The sequence below is a fragment of the Rhea americana genome, unplaced genomic scaffold (genome assembly GCF_003343005.1).
Source record: "Rhea americana isolate MKP2758 unplaced genomic scaffold, rheAme1 scaffold_76, whole genome shotgun sequence".
Taxonomy (NCBI): Eukaryota; Metazoa; Chordata; class Aves; order Rheiformes; family Rheidae; genus Rhea; species Rhea americana.
Genome location: NW_028186934.1, coordinates 2308777 through 2325769, shown reverse-complemented (window position 1 = coordinate 2325769; position 16993 = coordinate 2308777). Strand labels below are relative to the sequence as shown.

Genomic DNA, 16993 nt, shown 5'->3' with positions numbered 1-16993 from the left:
TACTCAGGCACTCATGTAAGGATGCAGAGACAAAATGCACATTTCTCCAGAGAGGGAAAAAAGTTTATTTCTCCCCTTTTGCACTCCTGGTTCCCCCCAAAATGAAGTTTCTACCAAAATAAAAATACTGTTTTGCACAAAAATGAATAAGCCTTSAATAAGATTTGTCAAAAAAAAARRAARAAARRAAARAARAAARAAARAAAGAAAGAAAAAAAGAAAAACAACAAATGCAAGCATCTTAACACCAGACACTTAAGCCTTACTTGCCCACCCAAAAGAGGTTGGATTTTCAGGGACAGTATGTGTCTGAAGCCCACTTGCTTCTTTCGTGTCAAGGCCAGAAGGCAGGCTAGTAGGTAATGAGGTCTGAATTGCTGTCTAACACAGGACGTGCAAGCTCATCCATTACACCTCCACTGAGTCCACTGCCCGGTACTTGACAAAAGCATTTTTTCCGGAGATGCATCCGGTCTGAGGGAGGATGTCAGGAGATGAAGATGATGCCTTTTCCAGTTATAATTTGTACCAATAGCTAATTATCATCACTATTAAGAAGGGATTCTTTACTCTAATTTGGATGTCTTATTTTACCCATTAGCTATTCTTGTTATGCAGATTTTAACTGAGCAGACAATGAGTTAATATTTGGTATTTTCATTCCGTTAAAGTGTATGTTTATGACTATGGATTGATTGATACAAACTGACTATGAACAATTAGTTTTATGTTGACCCCTTAATATCTGGCATAAATCAGCCAAAGTTGTATTTATTTCAATTGATTTATGCTACATTTCTGCAGCTGAGAAGCTGGTCTGCAGTGCCTGTATTTTAAGTGGCCATTTTGCATCTTTTTTGTTCTCTCATTTAGATGTCAAATTATCTGTTAGCCAAACCCAAAGTTCATTTTCAACGTAAACATTGTTTTGCCTTGCAGCTTGTGATAGTGGCCACTGGGGACAAGGCTGTGAAAACACATGTGCCTGCAATAACGCTGATGGGAGCTGCGATCCTGTCACTGGATCTTGTTTCTGTGCGCCCGGATACACTGGGAAACACTGTGAACGGAGTAAGTTGCAGCGTGGTCGATAGGGAGAACTTGCAAAACCAGGAAACGGAAATTGTTTTTCCTGCTAGCTCCCTTCAGGAAGACACAGAGGCTGTCTTGTCTCTGTCTGTGGGGGACGCCRCATCCCAGGAATCTCAGATTTCTCCAGGAATAGATAGTTTAACTAATTTAGATTCCAGAAGAGYTATTTTCAGACTTGTTTTGAACTAAACAGCTATTTTGAATGTTAAGACTTCACATGAGTAATAGGATTGATAGATACCTGGCTTATAGCAGAAAATTTTCCATATCAGTTATATTTATCCAATTTTAGGTATGTGCTTTTTTTTTCATAAATCCTTTTTAAGACCAGACATAGAAATGCTTCACATAGGAAGCAAAGTCAGAAAGATGTAGTGACCTGTGTTTATTAATAGCAAAAATGTACAGTGGTCTTACCAAAAACCCATGTCCTCCACTAACCTGTCYCTAACAGTGGTCAATAGCAGATGCCCTTAGAGGATAGAAACAGGCATATAGTAATTCCTGATGTGTTTTCCCCAGTTTCAGCAATTTGTGGCCCAGAGGCTTCTTGAGACAGAAATAGTATCTCTATGTTTACCACACCTTAATATTCTTCTTCTGCTAATATGCCTAATTGCTTTTTGATCTCGTGCAAAATTTTGATTTCCAGAGTGTCCTGTGGCAATAAATTACATAGCTAAGCTATTTCATTATGTTGTTATTATTAAATTAAATAATTATTTTATCTATCAGTTTAACAATCTGTYGGTAGCACTGACCCAGCTAAAAGAGTCCCAGTAGTGTAGGCAGAATTAATGCTGGTGTCAAACAGAAATGCCAAAATAATTAATCTGGAATGGTGACCTGAGACCAAAACTCTGGGAAGCTGAGCTTTTAGCTCTTACTGCTGTCAGCTTAGAGGGCCTGGAAGGGCAGCTGGTGGGAGGACCAGCTCCCRGAGAAATAGATGCCAGCTCCACTTACCTTTCTCTCTTGATCTCTCTCAAAATGGCATCTGTGCAGACAGAAAAGTCCCCAGAGAGCTGATCGTCACCTCTGTGCCATGGGCAAAGTAATCAAAGAAGCCATAACCACCAGAAAAACATTTGGCAACCTCTGATGTTTTGTCTGTAGATTATGAGAAGTTATTTGTCATTTTTTTTCACTTTTTAATTATATAACTATTTATTTTATRTAAGTATGAAGCACTGATTGCAAATGTGGGTCTGTTTTAAGATGCAAGCTTATGAAAACCACAATTTTTCGCTTAACATTTTATGCTGCCTTGGAGGCAAGATCTTTATTACCATCCGACAGTTCCTCTGCTCTTGAAGCTTATTTAGACTTACTTAAGGTTAGGCTCATTCTTGCAGCCTTGCAAATCGTCTCCGGTTCTCTCTGAGTTCTGAATGTTTCTTGGCATACACGGCAGCGGACTGTGCCTGCTGGAGCAGAGGGCAGGTTCTCTGTGACGGGGACTGCAGAATCATTTGTGGAATATCCTGACCCATTGCCATCGCCTCGAAAGTCTCGGCTCCAGGCTAAATGCTTTAGGTTTAAAGAAAGCCCAGCTGAGAGCCTAACACCTATTATTGCACTGGAAAAGTGTTTCCTTGCGTAGCTCTGCCTGGACTTTGACTAAAATTTCAAGTGAAGAATAAACACTGAGGAGGATCAAGCTTTTAAGGCCTGCTTACACTYCTGCATATTTACTCATTAAAGCAGTGTAGAAGGTATGTGTGATGATACGGAGCTTTGGGAGTATGAGGTGATGTAAATGGAATTTTGCACCAATTCAGCTCTGCGATTGAATTTAACCTACAAATGCAAGAACACACTCATTAAACAAAGGCTCATTTTCTGATACTAGCGATGATTGAAACGAAAGGAGAACTTAAGGAACCTCAGTACTTTTCTTCACCCCAGCCCAGCCACAACCCCTGTAAGAGGGCCAGAGGGGGGCTCCAATTTAGTAGAGAGTCACTAACATGCCAGARTGACCAAATTTCGCCCCAGCTCCACATAGCACCAGCTGGGATACTGAATAGGCAGAATCTTATGCACCCTTTTCTTCCAGGCATAGACTCATCTTTGAGGATCCTCACTGTTTTCTGCTCTCTGTGATGCTTTCCAGATTGCCTGAAAAATCACTTCATTGGTACAAAYGCTGAAATCCTACACTTTTAAGGAGGCCTGGCAATAATCTGTGTAACTCATTTTCAGTTCACAAGATCTTTAAATTTGAATAGAGGCCCTACAATATTGTGTTTAGCCTAAATAYATCTCTATATTTCAGCTTTGTCCGAAGCAGCTAGTGTAAATTAGGCAACTGGCCCTATTCTTAATTGATCTTCCTGTAATCCTGGAAGAAATTATTTGCATGCTTAAGTGTTGTTTTCTTTTTTCAGATAGTGAGTACCATGCAAATCTTTTAAATGTCCTAACATAACTTCTGTGGAAATGTAGCTTTTTACTCTGTCCCCCAGATGTAATATTGTAGCTTGATTTTTTTCAAAGAAGAGCTGAGAAGTGAAGTATGCAGTTTTCAGTTTGCAGCTTTCCAAAGGAGGTCACCACATTTCATATTTTCTCCAACCTTCTGGTGAATCAGGAGTGCAGGAAAAAGAGGATAGGGCCTCAAAAACAGGTACAGAAGTTGGGAGCGTTGCCCCTTCTGGCCGATGGAAGAGAACATGCAAATAAGCAGTTCTAGACCAGTGTGTAAAGAGTCATCAAGCAGAAATACTGAAGTTGCAAGCCTTGCAACTATTAGATGATGTTACTCATCTGTGCAGAATTTACAGCCTTTCAACAACCTGATGTTTTTCTGAAATAGATCTTAATATAAAACAATGTAACTTTATCTGGACCCCAAGGAGAATACTTCATCATATCAGGTTTAGGTATTACAGTTAAGCCTTGATCCTTCTTTTGCAAATAGTAAAAGTTCCCATGTATCTAAAAATTCCCAGTGGATCACTGATCTGTGCCAGAATTAACTCGTCATCTGGTTTTGATTCTTTCCCTGCAGGCTGCCCCGAGGGAACCTTTGGCCCGGGCTGTGAGCAGAGCTGTCAGTGCCAGAACGGGGCTGCGTGCGACCATGTGAGCGGAGCCTGCACTTGTGCGGCTGGCTGGACRGGGACGTTTTGTGGGAAAGGTACTGTTTCTCGTTCTGCTCCCTCTCATTTTTATGCAGATGTTTTTTGTTTTTTGTTTTTCTGATCACTGAAGATCTGGTTTTACAATTTGCAGTGCTTGATTTAAATAAACCATTGAACTTGATTGGAACATGATACGAAAATGTGCACTTCTATTTCAACCCAGCAAAGCGTTTAGGCCTGTACCTAAGTTTGGGTTGTGAGTTTGATTAGCATCAGATACTTGCTTAAGACCCCTGCTGTATCGTGTCTTTATGAAGGCTCTCTGCATAGAGTCTTATAGTTTTAGCGCTGAGCAAAAATATATTTGTCCTACCTAAGACATATTTGTTCCTAATGCATCTCTAAAATATTTTAGTGAAAAACATGAATCTGTGTATCATCCTAAAATAACTCCTTAAGAAGACATACCCTTTTAAATTTAATAAATCCAACTGATCATCTTCTATTACCTGATAATTTGATAAAGTGATGGAAAGGTTGGATTTTATTCCTTAAATATGTTGTTATGTGTTGGTCTGTGGCATATTCTAAGGATGTTGCAGGCTGTAACACTGTACAGATCATAAAATACATTCTTCCATGAATACAGCAGAAATAGCAGTATTCTGTTAGACATTTTGAAAAACATTTAGCTGTAAATGATTGAAGATTTTATAAATGATGGTCATTAAAGCAATGCCACGATTATTTTGTTTAGGAAGCAGCGTTATCAGCCAGCTTTCCACAGCAGGGCTGCAGCTGCAGCAGGGAAATGGTACCACTTGTGTGCACGTACTGCCCTCTGATGGGGAGGAAGGTGCTTCTCAGCTTTTGCGTAGTGTTGCAAAACACCCGATTGCCATTCAGAAAACTGCCTCTTGTTTCCTTTTCATTCTCTCTGGGAGTTATTATATGAAATAAATGCTCTTTTCAAAGTTCTATGTGAAACTGTGTGACCTAATCTATAATACACTAAGTACACTAAGTTCCTTTCTAAAATAGTTTACATTAACTCTATTTTCATAATTCTGTCCTCTCTTTCGGCTCAGAAATAGAGAAATTCCTGATTAAACTAATGCTAGCATATATTCCCGGAAAGTTAATGGCTATACAGTCGGTATGTATGAAAACAGGGCTGTCCTTCCCCAAAACTGTCTCTGTACGGGTTCTGCAGGGCTTATGSTGCCTGGCCAGGTATGTACATTGGAAAGGTGGAATCAGAGAAGTGGGATTCTGGAGGAGGCTCAAGAGAATTTGTGCTTCAACCCCACTTGCGCTAGGGACAGTTATACCAGAGCCCGTGCTGCCGAGGAGAAGCGTTGCTTTGGTGGGCCACTGAAAGCTTTGGTGGGCCACTGAAAGCTTTGGTGGGCCGCTGAAAGCTTTGGTTTGTCGGCCTTGGAGTGTACTTGTCTCACTGTGTCCCCCCCACACCTGCAGCTTTCCTCATGCTGCTCTGCTCACCCACCGCAGTCCGCCAGCTCCTTCCAGGTCCTTTTGCTTTGGCCTGCTGCCTTGGCAGGAGAAAGCTCAGACGTGCCAAGTGGCCCACRGGAGGGCTTGACTGTACAGCGAGCAGCTGAGTAGCAGTCCAGACAAATTGTGTTACCTTTCATCAGCCACATAAATAGAGCCACGAGAAGCCCTTGGGTTGGCTGTCGTGCAGGTCTGACCAAGATATTTCTTTACTGGTACCAGTCCAACCTCGTCTCAAAAATCTCCAGTCTTCTAGTGTTTTATCACTTGAATATTTAGAAGATTATTTAATATAAGTTTACTTGTCTGAAAATCAAGCAGTTTTYATTTTGTTCTTAACACTTTTCTGAACACAGCAAAGGAAGGTTCATTCCTAGCAATCTAGATGTATTGGAAAACTTCCCATGTCTTTCTTCAGTTTTCTTTTTATTAGCTGAACAAACAAAATGCTTAAAACTTTTTATGTAGATCATATTTTCTGAACTTTCTTGTTTATTTCTGCACTGCTCAAAATAGAGTAGTTAAGATGTCATCAGTACAAAGTAGAAGCAGAATAACATTGTTCATGTGATAGTCCTGCTAGTTCTTTCCAAAATTAGATTTGCCTTTTTTGTGACAACTAAATCTCTGATTCATCATCATACTTACATCTGTTTTGTTTGTGTTTTTGCTTTATCGTTTTCCAGCCATGCTTGCACTGCACACCCATCGCCAGTTAACTGGTAAACTCCCKCACTGCAGCATGGCACTGCACCACACAAAAATATAACCCCTTAGCCCAGCAGCAATGCAGCTGTGTCCAGGTCGCTGCTGTTCTCGTGTCTTGGAATCCAGTTGCTGTCGTGTGCGTTAAGCTTTCATCTCTACTCTTGCTCGAAYTAACCATAACCTGAACATGCTGTTGCTCTGATGCTTGGCTCATGGTTGAATTTCAACTTGTTGACGTTGGACTATCTCTCCTTTCTTGCATTCTCTAGGATTTGCAAGACGTGTTAGCAGTGTGAGATAATGCAGTTGTTCTTCCTAGAGAACTTGTGAAAATACCTCCAGATGTTTTGAACTTGTCAAAATAAGGAAAAACAAAGAAGAGCCTTTGTTAGGCCAGTCACATCCAAACACAGTTCTTGTATTTATCTTGATGCGTGTCCTACGACTTATTTGCTGTTCTGTAGTAGTTATGATGTTGGGAGTTGGCAAGTCAAAATCGTTGGTTTCAGTCCGTTCTATATAAACTAAGTCATTCGCTTTGAGAGATACTTACTGGCTTTTTATGTACCAAAGGGATTGATGAATTCGGCATTCTCTGCTGAATTCAAATGAGTTTGTGACCATACTGGAAAAACAACAGTTATCTGCATTGTATTGTACATCTTTGAGCAGGAATCAAAAGGACAAGGAGGCTAAATACCCTTTAGGAAGGTAGGAGTGAGGAATACTGGGAAGCCTAGATGATGTCTTTTGAGAAAAATACAAGTCTCTGTTTCCAAATCAGTYGTGTTGATCATGTTTCTTTTGAATTACTGGAAGACAGTTGTGTTAGGGGCAAGCGGACTTCAGTGCTTCATGTTGAGATTACCTCACAGTTGTCTAAGACCCTGTTTTCTACATGTTTTGTCTCAGACATGCTGAGTGTTTGCTTTGAGCTGACCTTTTTTACCTTTTTGCATAATAAGTTTCAGCCAGAATAGTTTGGCTGTTTCCAAAAATAAAGATTGAGGAAAATGTGTAGGTTGTTTGCCTTTGGTGGAACTTCCTGGCAACCTTTTCTCCGAAGAGCTGTAGCACTTCTGTTTTTAGTGACTTGGAAATTGGCAGGGTTTCCTTCTGGCAGGTATATGCTTTTTTTGCCGTCCTCGTCACAGTCTACCCACATTGGCCAAGTTYTGAGCCTTGGAAACATCACCCTGCTCACATGCTCCAGAGAAATTTAGACATAGAGCTGGCTGAGTTGTCTGAGACATCTAACATATTGCTGATGCTTCATCCCAGGGCTGAGAAGGACTTTGCTGTCGTCACAGAAACATTGAAACTGAAACATTTATAGCCTTCTAAGTTGGAAATCCCTGGAGAAGATGGCTCCTTGCAAAATATAATACTGAAATACACGCCGGCACAACGAGCATTTTGAGAGTGCAGTTGTTATTTCAGGTATTCTGCATTGTGATAACACAGTATCCAGAGTCAGGCTGAAATTGCAAAAGCCCCCAGGTTTGCCTCTGGGGTTTTGTTTTATTTGGTACTCAAAAGAGCTATCAGAGGAGCAGAACAGTTTTCATTGCAAAGTAGCTGGGGTTTGCAAGTAGGCCATTTAACTGAAAACAAAAAAAGCTACCAAGAAATGCTTTTGGAATTGATGTGAACCTGGAAGTGAGACAAACAGAACACTGGCAAAATAATGTACAGTTTTGCACAATATCCAGCATTATCACTAGAAAGTGAATTATTTTCAGTTTTCTTAGAGTAATGCAATTAGCGAGTAATCTGAGTGGATACTATTATATGCCTAAGGAGAAAGTAACTCAAGCATACATGAAGTTCTAGCTGTTTCTGAATTAAAGTAGCAATTAACATCTTTGCATTTAGCAAAAGATGGTTATATAAGTCCTTTCTCTATCTTGTTAAAGCATAGATGATGTGAGTAGTGTTTTTCCCAGAAAAGATGCCTACTGTAATCACCATAGCTATAGGGCTGTGGTTTTAATGCACTTACAGCTAAATAGGCCAGTCAAAAAAAAAAAAAAAAAAAAAAAAAAAAAAAAAAAAAAATCCAGTCCCTTCTTGTAATAAATTGCTAAATATATCAATGCTTGTTTCAAATAAATGCAAACATCTGACATACAGGAAACCTAGGCCTCCATGGGCTCCTGATGTCAAGCAGACCAACAGTCAACCCAGCAAAATCAAAAGGAATCAAAATCTGACCGCATAGGCTGTCAGTGCTATCAGTTCTGTTACAAATGCGCCGCGTTACATCAAGTTAGACAGGTCACCCCGCTCTGCGCCCGGGTTGCTTTGTTCTTGTTTGGGAAGGTAATTGTTATAATTGATTTCATTCTGTGAAGTGCTGAGTATCCACAGCTCCCACTTTGAAGGTTGTGATTGTCTTTACTGTACTGTAATTTTGTTTAGTTTTGTTCCCCACCACTCTCCGGTATTCTGTTGTATTGTGTGACCAAAGGCAAGTGTCAAGTTGCAGTATCAAAGCAGCAGAAGAATTATCCAGTTCATTGCTTGATCTGGTGGAATAGCTCAAAACGCTGTCGCAATTATTCCTCAGAATTGAAGGGGGCAAGGGTCTCAGATTTTTCCTACAGTATTTTATTCATTGATGCATTAATAACAGCAACATATAGCCCATATTAAGTACAGCACTAACGGTTTGGATTTGAACTGCTGACTAAATCGGCACTGATGCGGGACAGGCTAACTGTGCTTCTCTTGTGGGATTTCTGCAGTTAATCAATATTGCAAAATAGCCCAATAAAAAGATTTAAGCAAGATAAAGGGGAAAAATAAATATTGTACACGTCTAAAAATAGCTGACAATGCTCTATACTCCYTGTATTAAACAGAGGAAACCTTTGTCAGCCTTTGAAGTTACCTAGGGTTAAGTAGTAGAAGTCCTTTCTGGTATGCTGTGCCATACACACTACCGAAGCATAATAAATAAAGATAGGAGGATTGAAACCATATGCAAGTGGTTCTTCCTTACAACTTGATTAACAGCTCTCTCACCAGTGCGAGCCGAACAGAGGCTGACTAATGCTTTATAGTTTTATGTCAGGATGAGGTACTTTTCCATTCTTCTGAGACAGCRCATGCATGGAGAGTCGTGTAATCTGGATGTTCTTCATATGCCAGAAAAGCAGCTCTGGACAGGATGAAGGAGAGATCAGCCTTTTAATTTTGAATAAATGCAATAATGATAAGTAATCATAAGCCAAGCAGGAACTGCAAGAATAAAGAAGTCAAAGCAGATGTTGCTTGATGTTATACTGCCATCTTTGCTGTGTAAAGGTCCACGTTTGCCTGGATTTTTTTCTCCCCTTAGGGACAAAGCAGATAGAAATACTTTCTGTTAAAGGGCTGAATTTACATTTGCAGAATTGACAATAAGAATAGATTGGACAAAGAGCCTTGCTGTGAAAAAGAGGGCAAGAAAAGGGAGAAAAGTGTCTGAAAATTTGAGATGCATATAGATAATGGTAGAAAGCTGTGAAATTACTGTGTGGTGTCTTTGGATATTGTATGGTGATAAACATACTATAAAACCCTACTGGGAAACCAGTCATTCTGAATTCATGGTAGACATTTGAGAAATAGGTATTAAATATAGACTGATAYTGAATAATGAGGACAAAACACTTTATTGAATAGCTGCTCCTATGATGAGCACCAGCACTCCTGGGATTAAATGATTCAGGGGTTCTGTGGAAACAGTGACATACAATTGTGTATCTACAGATTTATTATTACTGAGTATAATATATATACACTTATATAATCTACACACACACACACAGATATATATATATGCAGACAGAGAAGGTACATTAGGATTATATAGACGATATAATTCTGGCATTTCCTAATATTTTTGAACTCTGCTTTCCAGCCTTAGCATTCTTGTAATGCAGCCTTTTGGGTATGGTGTGGCCCCCTGACAGCCACTGATGGCTTATTTTCACTACCATCGACACGGGTAGAGATGTGTGTTGAATGCTGGGCCTGCTCTCTCTTATGCATCCTAGATATGGGTACTGAATTCCTTAAGCTCTGTGATGTTTCGCCACACTTATTTTATCTTTGTTTTCTCTGCTCATTATCTTTGCAAGGTTTTCATTTCAACACTGATCTGTGATCATATATCTTACACGTTCACTGCTAGAAAACCTTTAGAAAGGTGTCAGGAGAGTAAATGGGAGCATACGTTTTGCATTTCAAAAGACAAGGAGATAGGCAGAGGTGTCCTGACGGTCTTATATTGAATCATTTCTTCTGCTTTGTCCCTTACAGAAGCACAATTACTGAGTTGTGTGAATTCAGATTCATTCTCTCTCCTGTTTTATGGCTTTTGAATATATTTTCAGCTGTKTTTTTCTATGCAGAAATCTGTTGCTCATATGAAATGGGTCACATTTTTCTGAGATGTGCATAGCACAGGATTGTGCAGGCATTGGCCTGTAGCATTGGCTCACGAGTGTAATCACGGAGTGAGGATGTGCCAAAGCATCAGTTCACAGGTTAGCGGCATACGGTGTTTGCAGATCTCTGAGCTAAAGTGTATACAAAGAAGAAGCGGGAGCTTTGATAAAAGAATTGTTTTCCATTTTCAGCTTGTCCAGATGGATTTTTTGGACTTGACTGCCACCAGGTGTGCAACTGCAAGAATGCGGCAAGCTGCGACCACGTCGTAGGAGCGTGCCACTGCCTCCCCGGCTGGGTGGGAGAAAAGTGCGACCAGCGTATGTACATCCAGCAGTCATGGTCCTTGCTTGCAGACCCTTTCAACACCCTAGCATTTGTTTCTTTTAGGAATGTCGGGTAACCTATTAGAGTATGGTTTTGAAWAGGTCACGTTCCTTTCCAAAGATGCCAAAAAAGGAAACAATTTTTGGTTGCTGTGTAAATAATCAACTTGATTTTTTTTATTTTTGTTTGTACTTGTCAAATGTTATAAGTACTAATTTTTAAATAGCAGAGCTATATCCTGCTGTATAATGAGTATCACTTTTTTCAGTTTTGTGGAGAATTAAGAGATGAAATGGTATGTCTGTGTACTAGTGTACCTCATCTAATTACCATTCATAAAGTGACAGATTATGAATGCACAGTGTGGAAAAAATGGAGCTGGGACTGTTTTATTATTTTAGCAAGAGAAAATAGTTTTGTAACTAATTCTTAGACAAGTTATTGGTAAAATACTCAACTTCTTGGAATTTCACAAGCAATAGTGATGAGTTTTCTCACAATCTTTGTGTTAATGAGTTTTCTAGAAGTCTGTATATATGCAGATATAAAGTTGGCTCTTCTAAGAAATTTATTACCAAATTTCATGGGAAAWTAAATTATTTCCCTTAGCTACATGACATTATATATGAAGATCATTGAGCCCATTGGCAAAACTCAGCAAAGGTTTTGTTTGTTTTTTCAGATCTACAACCTTTAACCTCTCARTGTCTCAGCTTTCCCTTTGGCATGATACTATGGTCTGTATTTCCCTTTGAAAATATGACTGTCTTCTGAAGATAGTGTTGTAGAGCTGTGGTCCAAAGCAGCAACGTGCAAAGAGCCAACTTTTGTTGGTAGTGAATACTTTCATAAAGTGTCTTTAATCCTCAAATTGAAGTTTCTTCAATAGAAGAGTTGTTATTCTTCAAAAGAAGAAAAGTTCGGATTCAATAGAAACTTACAGTTTAATTTAGAAAATAGAGAGAAAAAATACTTTTATTGAAGCAATCTGCTTCTCCAGACATGAACTACGAGGTAATCGGCCCTGTGCAAGCAGGTGAACTACACAACCTGCCTACTGCTCTTGACAAYATTTTATCTTCTTCCCTCCTTTGCCCCTCCACCCAGTCTATTACTTTCTGGAGAGGACTTCTTCTGCCCTTCTAGAGTTACAGGAGAGTCAGTGCTGGTGAATCTTTCTTCCTGCCTCCTTTTCACCCTGCTGTGTAGGACCCCTTGGCCAGCTCTTCTCCCGTCACCTGAAGAAGGTAACTGTAATTCTGCCCTTTAAGTTTAGGAAATTGAGCCTACTCTGAGAAATAAATATGAAGTGGTTGACACGTAGGCATGCTTCAGAGGAGAAAAGGTATTACTAAACAGGTGTCATGCTTGCTTCCTGGTCACCATCTGTTGGGTTTTTTTTTGTTTTTTTTTTGTTTGTTTGTTTTGTTTTTCCTGCCCTTTAGGCGAACCCCAAAGTTAGCAATCTGTCAGCTTAGCCCTTCCCTGGTCTTTAACCTGCATTAGGGGGTGGGAAGCTTTGTTCCTACATAYTTCATTTAACTCAATTAAGAAATGCGGCTCTTTATCAAAGGCCTTCTGTGCCCCCCTCTACTCACAYGAGAAAGAAACTATTTATTCTCTCACACTGTGGCTGTTAGAGCTTTATGCCGAGCTTGATTGATTCCTCACGCTAGTTAAGATGCCAAAGCCTTCGAGGCCTCCTTTGCCTTCCGTAGAGGAGCAAGGTCAGATAATGGTGCAGAAGGGTTAACCWGTGTTTCCTTGGCTAAACAGTGAGGCTTGCTTTTGATTTTAAGACTAGCTGGGAAAGCCTTATGCTGTAGCAGTTGTTAATAAAATATATGGAAGTAGCCCCTTCGCAGATCACCTGATCGGGAATGGCACTGGTAATACTGGGGTATTGCTGAGGAACTTGAGACTTGAGGAGAACAGCAAGTTTGAAGGGAACCWAATTTACTCAGAAATTGAGTCAACYGTACTTCTCTTAAGAGCTGCTGGCTTACAGTGTSCAAATGCAAAAGCTTTCAAAGTTGACAGCAGAGGATGCAGCCTCCCCGAAAAGAGCTTGTAAATGAGGAGGGATAAAATGAACCTGTCGCTGCCGTTCTGCCGGTGGTCAGAGAGCTCGGGCCAGCAAAGCAATTAGTGATCTGCACCCAGCCTGCATCAAATGTGGCTGGTGTTTACGTGCTGCTCTCGCGGCTTCCGCTTTGCGGAAGTTTAAATGAGATGCCAAGTGCACAGAGGAGTTAAATGATTGATTCAGCTGAAGCATCTTTCAGAGTGAAGTAGATTTGCTCACACTGGTAAATGAAGGTCAGTTCTTGCTGGCTGTTGCTTGGCAGATGGCACTTTGCAGGGAGAGTGGTTGTAGGCAGCTCCTGCCGGCTCTCCTCTGGGCGTGTGGATGCCTGGGGACCTTGGCAGAGCCGGGACGCTGCAGGGAAGCGTTYAGTACTGCACAGTCTCCCTCGCGGCGTGCGTCCGTCTGGGTGGGATGTGTGGCTGCTCGGCCAGGTCAGCCGTAAGTGCTCTCAGGTGTCAAAGGCTACCCTCCGGAGACGAGGAGGGAGCCCGCTGGAGGTGTGGATCCACCTCCCGTTTGTCCTAGAGCTTCAGACCTCAGCAGCGTTGCTCCAAATTTTCCTCAGTGACTCCAAGCAGGCTTTGGAGATGCTTACACGCTGCTCCGGTCTCTGTTCGATGTTTAGTGTTTGTGTTCCCAGTTCCTGGAACTTGCTAGCTCTAACAGCTGGAAGGACAGCATTTATTTTCAAGTAATCACATTGCAGGCAATGTGCTGGAGGATATTGAAAACTAATTCTGACCTCATGGGATTTGAATTGATCTTAAGCGGACCGTGCAGCACATGCTGTAAACTGCTATCTAATTATGGGAGATACAGACGGGAATGCCTTTTTGTGGAAGCTGTGTAACAATTTCCATTACAAGACTATGCCTGTGGTTGCTTGTAAATAAATTTTGATAATTTGAGATTAAATCTGCCAAGCCTTAGCTTAAGGTTGTGTTTGGGAGGGTGTTTTTTGTTTTGCGGGAGTTGGGGTTTTTTTTGTTTTGTGTTTTTTTGTTTTTGTTTTTTTTGGGGGGGAGGGGTTGAGTATCCGACTAAGCTATTTTAGGTTTCCAAGAAGGAGGTTTAGGAAAGGTATATTGCCTAAATATTAAAAACAAATAAATAGATTTTTGTTGGGAGTTATAATGCCTCAACAATATAGAAGTGTGGATTTGACCATTGACATTTTCCTGTGCCAGAGATGTGACCTTTACTGTCTGTATAGAAACTCATCCAAATTTCAGTGTCTCCAAAAAAAATTTTCATTTTCTGTACAGACTATAGAAGCTAAATAGAATTCAGTAGCTAAATTTTCCCCTAATTCTGTTAGGACTAAAAATACCTCTTCCTGGAGTTGTTAGGACTCGGCAGGATCTTCACAGAAGCAGCTCCTTTTGTTAAAGAGACCACGCTAGTTTGTAAAATAAATCACGATAGAAAGATCAGTGCTCCCAGCATCTGTAGTTGGGTTACTGATAGCTGGAGTTTTTATATTTCATAATATCTCAGTACTTGATTTTGCAAAATTCATGTTCTTTTAAAGCAGCAGTTTCATTCTGGGGAGATTAATCTATGTGAGTTGCATGAAATCCAATCTTCTGGGCACCCTTCTGTGTCTTAGTCCATGTCTTTTCCCTTTGCTCCCATACACTTTTGATAGATGTTGATTTCCTGCCTGAATATTTTGGCCTCCACTTTCACATGTTCCTTATTCTGAGTGTTGAAAGGATTTTAGGGACTGCAAATGAATAATTCCTCCTTTTGCAGAGGAAAGGCACTGAGAGCTTGGAGCAGGAAGAAGCCTGATAATTTAAATGTTGCTGCTACTTTCCTTTACACTCATCACAGTGACAGGAGAAAAAGTCACCGGGATATTTGAATGTTTAGTTAAGGAACTTGATAAACCGGCTTAACTATATCCCTTGTTATCTTATTCTTCAGAGAAGTGGTTTAATAGTTAGGATTGTCCCACTGAGAAGCTAAGAAAGTTTGTGTAAACTAAGTGAGAACAGTTAAAATTTTCCTCTCCAAAAGTTTCTGGTTTCTTACCAGAAATTTCAATGCAAAACTCTTTGTCTTCTCAGTGAATATAAGAAGAACTTTGCACACATACTCTAGAAACCTCACACCAACCACTAGTAACTAGTCAGGGGACTTGGTTATGAGCTTGTTTTTCCTTTGGCTTGGTTATGTTAGAGTCCTGATCTCTATTGTGGAAATACTTAGTTCTGCTCCCATAACTGAGCCAAAGCTCTGTAAGATGGGCTGAATCTTTCACTTGGCAAGCAGGCCTCATTTGCAGAACAAACTCGAATGATGATGTGACTATGTTCCAGCACTTAGTTTTAGTATGGATGGGGTCCAAGTGATGCTAAAAATGAGTAGGGTTGAAAAGAAGTTCTAAGAGAAATGCTATCTGTGAGAGTTGCTTCTGGGAAGCCAGAAGTCCTCAGATAGGAAGAAAAAGGCTGTGAATAGCTCAGGTGCTGCCAGCCAGATCACCCCTGAGGTCAGGATAATATCAGTCCTCTGTTCTCTGAGTCCTCTCCCAGAGATGAGTCCTCCATGCAGAACTGTATTCTGCAGACAACACCCTCAAAGCCATAGAGGTTTTTATGAAAAGTCATAATTTGAGTCTGATCCTAGAGATGTCCTAGTCAGTGAATACCAGGCACTTTCCTGGATCAGGACCTTTTCTGACTCTCCAATGTGTGCCAGCAGAGCTAGTTATCTAGAGGGGATGAGACTCTGGGAGCTTTGTACAAGTGAATCAGAACTTCTGTAATGTAGATATAGAAAACCACATCAGCTACTTTTGTATTCTGGGGATGATACCCAGGAAACCAGAGTAACAGAGCAGTCTGCTTTCCACCATTTAAAGAGCTGCACATCTCCAGTGCAATGGAAATTACAGGGATTTTATCATCGCCATTTTTCACRGAAGGCAGCACCAGCCCAGTTGAAATGCAGCTGAAGCAAGTGTACGTTTGCGAGATGGCTGTGCTAAGTTTTCACCTGGGAGCCAGCTGCTTAACTCAATGCGTTGAAAATATCACTCCTCTCTGACCAAAGAATAAGACTCTGGGCGAGCTAATGCATCCAACTGTGAAAAATGAACAATGAAAACAATGAAGTTGTCAGTTCTCTTACCAGGATGCAAATAAATATCCAGCCTGTCAAGCTGGCTGTTCTGCTGGACCATTAGTTTAACACAAAGACATTCCGCATTGCAGGAGGATGACAGCTGATCCATCACCCCAGTGAGTCTAGTCTTTGATAAAAATCTGCTCAGAATGTGTTATGATACATATTTTTAAGCCACATTATTTAGTGTCAGACATGCTTAATATGTGAACCTACATGCCTCTAAGATGTGAAGAGTGTAGCATCAGAAGCCAATTTCAAACTGATTTCCCCAGAAGTGGGTTATGTCTCAAATTTGCTCTGTATGATGCCTCCTTTGATGTGTTCTAATTGCATTTTATGGCCTTCTCTCGGTGCAGCCTGCCAGGGTGACAGTTATGGGAAAGGCTGCAGTCACGCTTGTAATTGTCACAACGGAGCACTCTGTGATCATGTAACTGGGACGTGTATTTGTGCAGCGGGATGGAGAGGAGCCACCTGCCAAGAAGGTACAGTCAGAATTTCACTCCCGTTGCAGAAGATTGTAGAAGGGAAAAATAAAACTGTGGCTCGGGGGGTTTCCACTGGTATTTAAATTATCAGCTCTTTGCACTGTTTTGTCATTATT

General features: G+C 40.7%; 1 protein-coding gene across 7 annotated transcripts in view; it reads left to right on the top strand.

Moving 5' to 3' along the window:
• Positions 1-16993, top strand: part of LOC146585816 (uncharacterized) — a 194676-nt gene that overhangs the window by 154107 nt on the left and 23576 nt on the right. For 5 of the 7 annotated variants that reach the window (XM_085322264.1, XM_085322261.1, XM_085322263.1 and 2 more), the window contains exons 20-23: positions 940-1071; positions 4106-4234; positions 11030-11158; positions 16746-16874. In XM_085322264.1, the coding sequence (XP_085178390.1) occupies positions 940-1071; positions 4106-4234; positions 11030-11158; positions 16746-16874 (519 nt within the window). The remainder of the gene's footprint in view (positions 1-939; positions 1072-4105; positions 4235-11029; positions 11159-16745; positions 16875-16993) is intronic. The other 2 variants (XM_085322262.1, XM_085322265.1) reach the window with 2 other exon arrangements.